The sequence below is a fragment of the Girardinichthys multiradiatus genome, chromosome 24, assembly GCF_021462225.1.
Source record: "Girardinichthys multiradiatus isolate DD_20200921_A chromosome 24, DD_fGirMul_XY1, whole genome shotgun sequence".
Taxonomy (NCBI): Eukaryota; Metazoa; Chordata; class Actinopteri; order Cyprinodontiformes; family Goodeidae; genus Girardinichthys; species Girardinichthys multiradiatus.
This window is the reverse complement of record NC_061816.1, coordinates 744,001-757,704: the sequence shown is the minus strand read 5'-3', so window position 1 is coordinate 757,704 and position 13,704 is coordinate 744,001. Positions and strand designations below refer to the sequence as shown.

At 53.3% G+C, this 13,704-nt stretch overlaps 2 protein-coding genes across 4 annotated transcripts in view; both read left to right on the top strand.

The window, feature by feature from the left end:
• LOC124861402 (NLR family CARD domain-containing protein 3-like) overlaps positions 1–13,704 on the top strand; it is a 373,247-nt gene that overhangs the window by 189,930 nt on the left and 169,613 nt on the right. The gene's annotated exons all lie outside the window — the stretch shown is intronic.
• dnajc27 (DnaJ (Hsp40) homolog, subfamily C, member 27) lies at positions 47–12,880 on the top strand. 2 transcript variants are annotated; one of them, XM_047355278.1, is made up of 8 exons: positions 47–151; positions 9,098–9,421; positions 10,236–10,318; positions 10,393–10,462; positions 10,536–10,700; positions 10,849–10,971; positions 11,054–11,214; positions 11,291–12,880. In XM_047355278.1, the coding sequence occupies exons 2-8, from the start codon at positions 9,335–9,337 to the stop codon at positions 11,421–11,423; spliced, it is 822 nt and encodes a 273-aa protein (XP_047211234.1). In that variant the 5' UTR covers positions 47–151; positions 9,098–9,334; the 3' UTR covers positions 11,424–12,880. The 2 variants fall into 2 exon arrangements, with proteins under 2 accessions (XP_047211234.1, XP_047211235.1); XM_047355279.1 differs by lacking the exon at positions 47–151 and adding an exon at positions 7,539–9,006.

The window sequence follows — 13,704 nt, the reverse complement described above, 5'->3', positions numbered from 1 at the left end:
GATTTAAATAGAAGCTGGGTGTGATTCACACTCCAGTCCGCTAGGGGGCAGCATTACACCCTCTTCTTTAGACGGATCTGGAAGCTTCCGTTTCCTGTTTGCCAGTCTGAGCGGGTTTGGACGGACCGGAGCGCATGAAGCAAACATTGAGGTACCTTTTCTCTTTTTACTCGTTTTATGTGATTTTAAAAGTTAAAAGTTAATGATCGGAACCAGATCGCGGCGATGCTGCAGCTAAAAACGACGAATCATATGACTGATTTTCAAAATAAAAGTCTCCCTCTGAGACAGCTCGTATATTTTAATATGTTGTTTAATATGAACCTGGACGTATTCTGGCTGTAAACATATTTCATCATTCATCAACGATCTTTGATGCTAATTTAGGAGTTTAAATGGGAGGATTTTATGATCAAAATCAGGAAGCAACTTCCGGTTTGAGGACATTCCACCTAATCTTTCTGCACCTTGAGCGTCTTTCATCTGCTCTAGTGGGAAAACTATTCATATTCCGAGGTAGTTTCGCCCTGCTACAGAGTTTCTTTAGGCCTTTTACTCTCAGACTGTTAGTGAAACCACAATAATAAATGTATTTTTCTGTTCATCTCTAGAAATGGGTTTTTATGAAGTTCAGAGGGTTCTGACGGCAGCTCAGTGAGGAGAACCAGGGTCTGGAATCATGGAACATGTCAGAGGAAATGGTTTTAATAATCTTTATTGAAACGCAGACTAAATATTAGGATATATGTGTAAATCAGGCAACAATAACTGCCTGGTTCTGGTTGGGTCCAATGAAAGAAAGATTTCACCAATCACAAACTGGGTCTGAAAGGTTCTGCTGTTAGTCTAAAACAATCTGGTCCAGATTAGAAGAGTCTAAGAGAAGATGAGCCCTTTAGCTAACTTTAGCTTCACAGAGAAACGTTATTCTGAGGAGATACGGTTGTCATGGAAACCAGCAGCTCCCTTCATATGACGTCCAGATGTTTAAATCCTGCACTGGTGAAGGGAGAGGAACCAGTCCTTCATGACCTGACCCGTATATGAGGATCTCTGAAGCCCAGCTTGTTATTGAGATGATCAAGTTTAGTGGGAGTTACATGATGACTCGTCCACAGATGGACCCGACCCTCGTCCCGCTTCTGAGGAACCAGCGATCTTCAGCCGACCCGAGCAGCCGGAACCGTCTTCAACCGACCCGAGCAGCCGGAACGGTCTTCAGCCGACCCGAGCAGCCGGAACCGTCTTCAGCCGACCCGAGCAGCCGGAACCGTCTTCAGCCGACCCGGGCAGCCAGAACGGTCTTCAGCCGACCCGAGCAGCCGGAACCGTCTTCAGCCGACCCGAGCAGCCGGAACCGTCTTCAGCCGACCCGAGCAGCCGGAACCGTCTTCAGCCGACCCGGGCAGCCAGAACGGTCTTCAACCGACCCGAGCAGCCGGAACGGTCTTCAGCCGACCCGAGCAGCCGGAACCGTCTTCAGCCGACCCGAGCAGCCGGAACGGTCTTCAGGCGGCCCGAGCAGCCGGAACCGTCTTCAGCCGACCCGAGCAGCCGGAACCGTCTTCAACCGACCCGAGCAGCCGGAACAGTCTTCAGCCGACCCGAGCAGCCGGAACAGTCTTCAACCGACCCGAGCAGCCGGAACCGTCTTCAGCCGACCCGAGCAGCCGGAACAGTCTTCAGGCGACCCGAGCAGCCGGAACCGTCTTCAGCCGACCCGAGCAGCCGGAACAGTCTTCAACCGACCCGAGCAGCCGGAACGGTCTTCAGCCGACCCGGGCAGCCAGAACGGTCTTCAGCCGACCCGAGCAGCCGGAACTGTCTTCAACCGACCCGAGCAGCCGGAACGGTCTTCAGCCGACCCGGGCAGCCGGAACCGTCTTCAGCCGACCCGGGCAGCCAGAACGGTCTTCAGCCGACCCGAGCAGCCGGAACTGTCTTCAACCGACCCGAGCAGCCGGAACCGTCTTCAGCCGACCCGGGCAGCCAGAACGGTCTTCAGCCGACCCGAGCAGCCGGAACTGTCTTCATCCGACCCGAGCAGCCGGAACGGTCTTCAGCCGACCCGAGCAGCCGGAACCGTCTTCAGCCGACCCGAGCAGCCGGAACCGTCTTCAGCCGACCCGAGCAGCCGGAACAGTCTTCAGGCGACCCGAGCAGCCGGAACCGTCTTCAGCCGACCCGGGCAGCCAGAACGGTCTTCAGCCGACCCGAGCAGCCAGAACCGTCTTCAGCCGACCCGAGCAGCCGGAACCGTCTTCAGCCGACCCGAGCAGCCGGAACCGTCTTCAACCGACCCGAGCAGCCGGAACGGTCTTCAACCGACCCGAGCAGCCGGAACGGTCTTCAGCCGACCCGAGCAGCCGGAACCGTCTTCAGCCGACCCGGGCAGCCAGAACGGTCTTCAGCCGACCCGAGCAGCCGGAACTGTCTTCAACCGACCCGAGCAGCCGGAACGGTCTTCAACCGACCCGAGCAGCCGGAACCGTCTTCAGCCGACCCGAGCAGCCGGAACAGTCTTCAGGCGACCCGGGCAGCCGGAACAGTCTTCAACCGACCCGAGCAGCCGGAACCGTCTTCAGCCGACCCGAGCAGCCGGAACAGTCTTCAGGCGACCCGAGCAGCCGGAACCGTCTTCAGCCGACCCGAGCAGCCGGAACAGTCTTCATCCGACCCGAGCAGCCGGAACGGTCTTCAGCCGACCCGGGCAGCCAGAACCGTCTTCAGCCGACCCGAGCAGCCGGAACTGTCTTCAACCGACCCGAGCAGCCGGAACGGTCTTCAGCCGACCCGGGCAGCCGGAACCGTCTTCAGCCGACCCGGGCAGCCAGAACGGTCTTCAGCCGACCCGAGCAGCCGGAACTGTCTTCAACCGACCCGAGCAGCCGGAACCGTCTTCAGCCGACCCGGGCAGCCAGAACGGTCTTCAGCCGACCCGAGCAGCCGGAACTGTCTTCAACCGACCCGAGCAGCCGGAACGGTCTTCAGCCGACCCGAGCAGCCGGAACCGTCTTCAGCCGACCCGAGCAGCCGGAACCGTCTTCAGCCGACCCGAGCAGCCGGAACCGTCTTCAGCCGACCTGAGCAGCCGGAACCGTCTTCAGCCGACCCGGGCAGCCAGAACGGTCTTCAGCCGACCCGAGCAGCCAGAACCGTCTTCAGCCGACCCGAGCAGCCGGAACCGTCTTCAGCCGACCCGAGCAGCCGGAACCGTCTTCAACCGACCCGAGCAGCCGGAACGGTCTTCAACCGACCCGAGCAGCCGGAACGGTCTTCAGCCGACCCGAGCAGCCGGAACCGTCTTCAGCCGACCCGAGCAGCCGGAACCGTCTTCAGCCGACCCGAGCAGCCGGAACCGTCTTCAGCCGACCCGGGCAGCCAGAACGGTCTTCAACCGACCCGAGCAGCCGGAACGGTCTTCAGCCGACCCGAGCAGCCGGAACCGTCTTCAGCCGACCCGAGCAGCCGGAACGGTCTTCAGGCGGCCCGAGCAGCCGGAACCGTCTTCAGCCGACCCGAGCAGCCGGAACCGTCTTCAACCGACCCGAGCAGCCGGAACGGTCTTCAGCCGACCCGAGCAGCCGGAACCGTCTTCAGCCGACCCGCGCAGCCAGAACGGTCTTCAGCCGACCCGAGCAGCCGGAACTGTCTTCAACCGACCCGAGCAGCCGGAACGGTCTTCAGCCGACCCGAGCAGCCGGAACCGTCTTCAGCCGACCCGAGCAGCCGGAACCGTCTTCAGCCGACCCGGGCAGCCAGAACGGTCTTCAACCGACCCGAGCAGCCGGAACGGTCTTCAGCCGACCCGAGCAGCCGGAACCGTCTTCAGCCGACCCGAGCAGCCGGAATGGTCTTCAGGCGGCCCGAGCAGCCGGAACCGTCTTCAGCCGACCCGAGCAGCCGGAACCGTCTTCAACCGACCCGAGCAGCCGGAACGGTCTTCAGGCGGCCCGAGCAGCCGGAACCGTCTTCAGCCGACCCGAGCAGCCGGAACCGTCTTCAACCGACCCGAGCAGCCGGAACGGTCTTCAGCCGACCCGAGCAGCCGGAACCGTCTTCAACCGACCCGAGCAGCCGGAACGGTCTTTAGCCGACCCGAGCAGCCGGAACGGTCTTCAGGCGACCCGAGCAGCCGGAACCGTCTTCAGCCGACCCGAGCAGCCGGAACGGTCTTCAGCCGACCCGAGCAGCCGGAACCGTCTTCAGCCGACCCGGGCAGCCAGAACGGTCTTCAGCCGACCCGAGCAGCCGGAACTGTCTTCAACCGACCCGAGCAGCCGGAACGGTCTTCAGCCGACCCGAGCAGCCGGAACCGTCTTCAGCCGACCCGAGCAGCCGGAACCGTCTTCAGCCGACCCGGGCAGCCAGAACGGTCTTCAACCGACCCGAGCAGCCGGAACGGTCTTCAGCCGACCCGAGCAGCCGGAACCGTCTTCAGCCGACCCGAGCAGCCGGAACGGTCTTCAGGCGGCCCGAGCAGCCGGAACCGTCTTCAGCCGACCCGAGCAGCCGGAACCGTCTTCAACCGACCCGAGCAGCCGGAACAGTCTTCAGCCGACCCGAGCAGCCGGAACCGTCTTCAGGCGACCCGAGCAGCCGGAACCGTCTTCAGCCGACCCGAGCAGCCGGAACAGTCTTCAACCGACCCGAGCAGCCGGAACGGTCTTTAGCCGACCCGAGCAGCCGGAACCGTCTTCAGCCGACCCGGGCAGCCAGAACGGTCTTCAGCCGACCCGAGCAGCCGGAACTGTCTTCAACCGACCCGAGCAGCCGGAACGGTCTTCAACCGACCCGAGCAGCCGGAACCGTCTTCAGCCGACCCGGGCAGCCAGAACGGTCTTCAGCCGACCCGAGCAGCCGGAACTGTCTTCAACCGACCCGAGCAGCCGGAACGGTCTTCAGCCGACCCGAGCAGCCGGAACCGTCTTCAGCCGACCCGAGCAGCCGGAACCGTCTTCAGCCGACCCGAGCAGCCGGAACCGTCTTCAGCCGACCCGAGCAGCCGGAACCGTCTTCAACCGACCCGAGCAGCCGGAACAGTCTTCAGCCGACCCGAGCAGCCGGAACGGTCTTCAGGCGACCCGAGCAGCCGGAACCGTCTTCAGCCGACCCGAGCAGCCGGAACAGTCTTCAACCGACCCGAGCAGCCGGAACGGTCTTAAGCCGACCCGAGCAGCCGGAACCGTCTTCAGCCGACCCGGGCAGCCAGAACGGTCTTCAGCCGACCCGAGCAGCCGGAACTGTCTTCAACCGACCCGAGCAGCCGGAACCGTCTTCAGCCGACCCGAGCAGCCGGAACCGTCTTCAACCGACCCGGGCAGCCAGAACGGTCTTCAGCCGACCCGAGCAGCCGGAACCGTCTTCAGCCGACCCGGGCAGCCAGAACGGTCTTCAGCCGACCCGAGCAGCCGGAACTGTCTTCAACCGACCCGAGCAGCCGGAACGGTCTTCAGCCGACCCGAGCAGCCGGAACCGTCTTCAGCCGACCCGAGCAGCCGGAACCGTCTTCAGCCGACCCGAGCAGCCGGAACCGTCTTCAGCCGACCCGAGCAGCCGGAACCGTCTTCAGCCGACCCGAGCAGCCGGAACGGTCTTCAGCCGACCCGAGCAGCCGGAACCGTCTTCAGCCGACCCGGGCAGCCAGAACGGTCTTCAGCCGACCCGAGCAGCCGGAACTGTCTTCAACCGACCCGAGCAGCCGGAACGGTCTTCAGCCGACCCGAGCAGCCGGAACCGTCTTCAGCCGACCCGGGCAGCCAGAACGGTCTTCAGCCGACCCGAGCAGCCGGAACTGTCTTCAACCGACCCGAGCAGCCGGAACGGTCTTCAGCCGACCCGAGCAGCCGGAACCGTCTTCAGCCGACCCGAGCAGCCGGAATCGTCTTCAGCCGACCTGAGCAGCCGGAACCGTCTTCAGCCGACCCGAGCAGCCGGAACGGTCTTCAGCCGACCCGAGCAGCCGGAACCGTCTTCAGCCGACCCGAGCAGCCGGAACAGTCTTCAACCGACCCGAGCAGCCGGAACCGTCTTCAGCCGACCCGAGCAGCCAGAACGGTCTTCAACCGACCCGAGCAGCCGGAACCGTCTTCAGCCGACCCGAGCAGCCGGAACCGTCTTCAGCCGACCCGAGCAGCCGGAACGGTCTTCAGGCGGCCCGAGCAGCCGGAACAGTCTTCAACCGACCGGAGGACTCCTCGGGTCGGCTGAAGGTGGTTGGTTCTTCACAGGCAGGACGTGGGTCGGGTCCATCTGTGGACATACGTGATGACGTGACATCTATGGAAACCAACTCCAGCTGTAAATATTTCGTTGTAAACCCGACGGCGTTGCTGAGGATTCGGTTTCTGAAGAAACGCTGAGATCTTCAGCGTTGTTCATGTAGGGACAGAAATATGTGAAACAGATTTGTTCTCGTATAAAATAATTACACAAGTTTCTTTGTGAAGTTCTGTTTACAGAATCAAAGCTAAAAACTAGGCGAGACCCAACCTGTGTCTCAGGTTCAGATTCTGACCAGAACTTTCTTTCTCTCAGCTGATTGGTCAATGTCGTGTTGGTCACCATCCAATCAGAGAACAGATGTGGAGGCAGCAGCCAGTCCGTCCAGGACCTCCTACAGCCAAACCCACTTGATTCTCATTGGATGCTCTCATCTGTGATTGACGTGACATTGACCAATCGGCTGAGAGAACGAAAGCTGCGGTCAGACAGTAAAGTTAGCGACCCTGAGCTCAGAGTTTTACTCGTAGTTTTTAGTGTAGAGCTTCACAAAGAAAACGTGTTTATGTTTTATACCAACTAATCTGTTTTCCATACATTCCTGAAGCTCAAATTCCTGCCGTTTCTTTAGAAAACCTTCACAGCTACGCCGTCTGGTTTACAAGCATGACTGGAGTTGGTCTCCATGGACCTCCTGCGCTGAGCTGCTGTCTTCAGAGTCACACTGAGAGCTTCAATAAAGTTTCAGATATTATTCTTGGCTGTTTTGTGTTTCTTAAAAATGACGCTGACTAAATGTCACCACCTCAGTGGGAGATGTTCTGGAGGATCCAGACGCTGCACTGCTGGGACCTACAGTCACCGATCACTCCAGCACACCACCAAGACCCTTCACACCGAGGGAAGAGCTCATAGGGCTTTTATCTCTTCAGTTTGAGAGGTGGACTTTCAAAAAGGTCCAGAACCAAGAACTTCTAGCAGCTCTTTAACCTGAGCTATTGTCACAGTTAGTCCAAGATGCTTTCATGCATGTTTAGACCCGTTACTTCATATTTGGACCTTCAAAGAAATACTACCTGTCATATTTGAACCAGGAACCTTCTGAACTTCAAGCAGCTTCCTAACTCAATGAGATGTTCTCAGAGCTAATCTGGACACATCTCATCCATGTTTAGACCTGTTGGTTCATGCTTGGACTTTAAAAGAAGAATCAAATATTTCATTTGAACTGAGAACCTCTTGAATCCCAGGCAGCCTTGAAGATCTCTGAGCTCCTCATCTTCAGACTCTTTACCTGCTGGAGTTCCAAAGGAGAACAAGGGTTTGATCCAGGTAGGACTTGAACCTAGGAGTTCCTGTCCTCTGGTCACAAAGGCTCTTTCTCACCTTCACTTCTTCATATTGAAACTCTGTCAGCCATAAGATCTGATCCCAGAACCAGAGAAGAATCCTCTAACAGGCTGAGCTGACCTCCTGACCCTGAACACATCTCAGATATCTGGTATCTCCAGGTGAGGTCAGGACCCTGGTTAAGAACTGATAACCTCTAGCATCTTCAGATCCAGACTGTCCAACCAGTACCACCTCACGTTTCAGCCATGTTGCTGAAAACATGCTCCATGTTGGAAGGCCTGAACAGAACCAGAACATCTAACCAGCAGACAGCTGGTTTTACTGGTATATCACCATGGTCTTCAGACTGTTTCCTATTTTCAAACAAACCTGCCTGACCTGATGGACCAGGTCCTACAGACAGAGTCTCCATCTCTTCTCCAGTGGTGCCTCAATGTACCCTCAGATCTTCTGGAAACCCGACCACCAGATGGCGTCAGAGAACATTTCTCCCCAATCTAAATAGAACGAGATGGGTTTGTGCTTCCTGAGCTGCAGGAACATCTGCAGAACTTCCTCTGAAGCTGAATCCATCTCTAATAAAGCACATGAACACATTTTCTCACAGAACATTAATGCACGTCAGCTTCTAGGAAACAAGGTCTGGTTTTACTGAGCTAACCAAGAGTTTTCATTTCTCTTCAAGCACTGAATGAAATGTGGTTTCTGTTGATCGACTGAACTCTGGTGGCAACGTTGTTCCTGCTGTAATCCATCAATATTCCACATTTACAGGATGTTTATTACTCAGACTGAAGTGTGTCAGACAGGAAGACTTCATCCTGTCACACATGGAAACTAACCAGAGATGATTCAGTGGAAGAAGGTCTTCTGGAACGATGGATGCTATTAACTGAAGGCTCAGCTGCTGAAAACATCTTTCAGTATTTCACTTCAAAAGAAAAACTCAATCAGAACATTCAAGACACACACCTTTAAGCTTTTGTTTCTGTAGATGTAGGTGATTCTGGCTTACAGCTCATGAAATGTCAAAACCCAAAGCTGCTTCTCAGGAAGTCACAATCAGACCAAAATAAAGAGATAAAATGTGTGTGCTGTACAGAACCTGGCCTTACTACTGGGTTGGGGCTCCTTTTGCATGAATTACTGCATCAGTTTGACGAGGCCTGGAGAGAATCATCCTGTGGCTCTGCTGTAATGTTAAAGAAAGCCCAAGTGGCTTTATGAGCGGCCCTCAGGTGACATGTCCTGGATACAGGTGTGTGTGGGGGCTCTTGAAGATCTGACACAAGCTGGTTATCCTTGTTGCTTCTGCACAGCTTTTCCTTCCGCTAAACTTTCCAGTCAGAATTTTTTTTTTTTTATTCATTTATTAGATAAACTGAATTGTGGATTTCCATTCTCACCAAGCCAGAATCATTTAAATGAACAGTAAGCGTTTACTGTTGGAGTTCAATCACTAAATTAAAGGTTTTTGTTGATTCTTCACATTATTGAGATGCGTCTGTGTTGAATGTTCCAGCTCCAGTGTCCTCCATCTGGTGGCAGTCTGTCCCAGTCCAGCATTGGAGCTCTGATGGTGCTGGAGGCTCTGCGGTGGCAGCTGGATGGCAGCAGATCAGATGAAATGAAAACCATGATGTGTTGAGATTAATCCAGAGTCAGAGCTGCTCTGTAACCGTTTGCAGGCTAGCACCGTTAGCCTCTGAGCACCAGCTGCACATTTCCTCCTGAAAACTCGGTCATAACTGCTGCTCACATGGAAACAACGACGACGAAAAGACGAGACAACAAGAAGTCTCTTCGGGTAAAAGTCATCAGCCTGGGCAACGCTGAGGTGGGAAAGGTACGAGAGTTTCTGCTTAATTTACTGCAAATCTACATGGAAACTGGTCCGCTGCAGCTGGACGCCCCCAGCAGCATCAGCCTCACTGTTTTATATCACAAATAACGGTTTATTACTGTTTAAGAGACGGGATGACTGCTGACAGCGTGGATAATAAACCATTTGTGATTGGATTAGGACAACATACCGATGCTTTTAGCTGTGGGACCGAGACGGAATTTTTTTTAACGCCAGACTCCGTTTAAATAATAAATTATTTCATTGCAACTGATTATTTCTTTAAAGTTTAAAACTTGGTAATGAATTTCCTCAAAGGCCGATTACCATTCTAGTATTCGGCTAACGTCTCACCTTTAGAAAGATTCATATAGACAATATTTAGGTTATTTAGGGGCTTTAGGGGCTAGTTCATGTAGTGGGAAATTCACGTCCAGCCCCTGAATTTAAGGAATCTTACAGTAAATTATTGTCAGTCTTTAGACCGTTTGGATCTGAAACAAATTTATTTAGTTTGCGATTATTTATTCCAGTAATGGCTGCTGATCATTTCATACCTCTGCAGTTTTGGTCGTTTCATGGTTTGTCCACCAGGGGGACGTGTTGCACAGACCACAAGTCAATTTCTACTTAAATTGATTCACCATGGTTACAGGACATGGGTACCAATGGTTTGATCACGTATCTAAAACAAAATGGCCACACCTGGTTACAAAATGGGGGTAGGAGTAGGTGGAGGAGCGATTGGACCCAGAGCCTCAGAACCAGAACATATCCTGGTTTCGGAAATTAATCAGAAACATGTTTTTACCCTCAGAGCTGCATCATCAAGCGTTACTGTGAGAAGAGGTTCGTTCCAAAGTACCTGGCAACAATCGGCATCGACTACGGAGTCACAAAGTGAGTGCCTACACGGGTCACTGTCCTGACTCGGAGCGTGGTTCCTAGCAGTGATGTGTGTGTTTGTGTGTCAGAGTTCAGGTCAGAGACAGAGAAATCAAGGTGAACATCTTCGACATGGCTGGACATCCCTTCTTCTATGAGGTGAGACTCTCCAGGACCTTTCAGATCAAGGTCTGAATCTGCAGCAACTGGTTTGTCACCCTCTGTGTTTCAGGTCCGTAACGAGTTCTACAAGGACAGTCAGGGTGTGCTGCTGGTGTACGACGTGGGCCTCAGGGAGAGCTTCGACGCCCTGGACAGCTGGCTGGGAGAGATGAAACAGGAGATGGGCTCTCAGGCCAACATGGACAGCATCGTCTTCATCGTCTGCGCCAACAAGGTCCGATTCCTACGGCCCCCCGCTGGGCTGGAGAAGTCATGAGTATTTGGTTCTAATCATCTCAGAAACACTGCAGGGTTTGGGTCATTTTCTGCATTGAAGATACCTGAAAGCACTCAGAGAAACATCTGGTCTTTGGCGTGTCCAGGTGGACCTGACGAAACGGCGGGTGGTGGACGAAGGTGAGGGTCGTCTGTGGGCGGAGTCCAGAGGGTTTCATTACTTTGAGACGTCGGCACAGAGCGGCGAGGGCATCAACGAGATGTTCCAGGTACTCCTGATTCCCTCACCCAGCTGGAGAGGTTGGTAATGCTTTACAAGAAGCCCTGAAGGTCTTCTGGTCTCCTCTGCAGGCGTTCTTCTCCTCCATCACAGACATGTGTGAGAACGGCGGGAAGCGGCCGGTGTCAGAGGTCAGCGTGGGCTTCACAAAGGAGCAGGCCGACACCATTCGACGCATCCGCAACAGCAAAGACTCCTGGGATATGTTGGGGGTGAAGCCTGGCGCCACGCGGTGAGTCTGAGATCTACGCAGAGTCCAGTCTGCAGCTGTTTCTGAAGCCCATGTTGACCCTGTGGTCTGTCTCCAGAGAGGAAGTGAACAAGGCGTACAGGAAGCTGGCCGTCCTGCTGCACCCAGATAAATGTGTGGCCCCCGGCAGCGAAGACTCCTTCAAGGCGGTGGTGAACGCGCGCACGTCCCTGCTGAAGAACATTAAATAACAGAGAGGAGGACGCCACATGGGCTGAAGATCCCCACAGCAGTCTTTATTTGTGTCTTCTGTCTCTGTGCCACAGTGCTGTATGCCAACCTCTAACCTGATCTCACCTGAGAGCAGGAGGAGCACCTGGAGGAGCACCTGGAGGAGCACCTGGAGGAGCACCAGGAGGACCACCTGGAGGACCACCAGGAGTCCCCCAGAACAAAGCAGGTCCTCAGGATTCGGTTCCTTCGTTCACTGTTTACACAAACGTTCTTTCCATTAAACGCCGAACATTTTAATCATTTAATTATCAATAATTTACTTTCAAATATTCTTTCTTTCAAAAGTTGTTCAGAAAAAAATATTTAAACTTTTTTTAAATTTACAGATTAGAGTTGATTTAAATTTACTTCAAAATGATTTTTCTATAATATAAAAGGTTTCAATCTAAATGAATTCATAATTGTATTAATTAGTGTTAGTAATTATTAATAGTAATAAAAACGTCTTTTTGATGTTTGTGAGCATCTAAGATTAGTTCAACTAATTTCTTCTGTTTCCAGATTAAAATCTGAAATGAAAAATTGAATCTGGTCATAATCATCTCAGCTGAAATCTGCGTCGCTTTTCACAAACTGAAAGTAACAATTTAGACAAATTCAATAAAAAAGTTGAATGATTGTTTCAACTAAATTTAAAAGAATATTTAAATATCCTGAAATTCTTTTTCAAGTATGAAATCTGGGATTTGTTTTCTGAACTGGGAACTCTGGTAAAGTTAGAATTTATTTAGCTTGTTGTCATATTTATATTAAATTTTTATATTAATATAAACTGTTAAATTCAGTGTTTGAAACTCAACATCAATCAACTAAATTAAAAATATAATTAAAGTCTCAGAAAACAGGAAGCAGCTGAACTGAGAACAAACTAACTGGTTTAAACTGGGATTACTGGGTTCCAGAGCAGATGTTATTTCCTGTTTGCATGCGCCGCCTCGGTTCTGTTCGTTTCCTGTTTAGTTTCTTAGAACCTGGAGTTCTAATAAACGTCACCGACCCGTTTCACTGAGGCTGCAGCAGAATTCTCCGACAGTCTTTGGACGTTCTACCAGATGTTCTGGGTTTTGACCCGTGAAATAATCAGAATCCTACTGGGTTTGTTCCCTTGTTTCCACTTTCTAATATTAGACCCTGTAACTTAGTCAGAACTTTCACTGGACCTCATGTTAGGGTCCTGCCTCCTCATCACCTGTGAAGCATGTTTCCTTCCCACTCCTACTGAAGGTTTACATGAGGAAGGTACCGGCCCGCCTCGCTGGCTCCAGAACCGCCATCTGTGTGTGTGTTTACGGACTTTTGACCAGGTCGGACGTGGAGCGGACAGCTGCAGCATGGAGACATGTCCTAGTTTTCTATTTTTACATGTTTGTGTCTGTGTCCACAGGAGTGAATAAAGCTTCCATGTTCAACCAAACTGGTTTTATTTCCCATTTCATTCATAGTCCTGAAATCATCTCAGAACATCGATGTTTGGCTCATTTCTATTGTAGAAATACTTCAATCGTGATTCAGGAATCACCAGACCCCCGCCCTGGCATGGCTCCTCCCCTGACCCGCAGGTGGTGGGGTCACCTAGGTGTGGCGACTCCTGCTGCCTTTTCAGGTCGAGCCCTCAGAACCAAGGCCCGTCCAGGCCACCTTCCAACAGATGTAGTCTTCCCCCACCAGGATCTCTGAATCACTCCTCTGACATCAGTTTGCCACGAAAGAACCTACCAGTGCCCCTGGGCAAGGCACTTAGTTATCTACTGCTCTGGATATGGGTGAGTGTGTAAATGTGACTGGGTGAGTGTGACTGGGTGAGTGTGACTGGGTGAATGTGACTGGGTGAGTGTGACTGGGTGAATGTGGCTGGGTGAATGTGGCTGGGTGAGTGTGACTGGGTGAGTGTGACTGGGTGCCCCTGGGCAAGGCACTTAGTTGTCTACTGCTCTGGGTATGGGTGAGTGCGTAAATGTGACTGGGTGAGTGTGACTGGGTGAGTGTGACTGGGTGAATGTGGCTGGGTGAATGTGGCTGGGTGAGTGTGACTGGGTGAGTGTGACTGGGTGCCCCTGGGCAAGGCACTTAGTTGTCTACTGCTCTGGGTATGGGTGAGTGCGTAAATGTGACTGGGTGAGTGTGACTGGGTGAGTGTGACTGGGTGAATGTGGCTGGGTGAATGTGACTGGGTGAGTGTGACTGGGTGCCCCTGGGCAAGGCACTTAGTTGTCTACTGCTCTGGGTATGGGTGAGTGC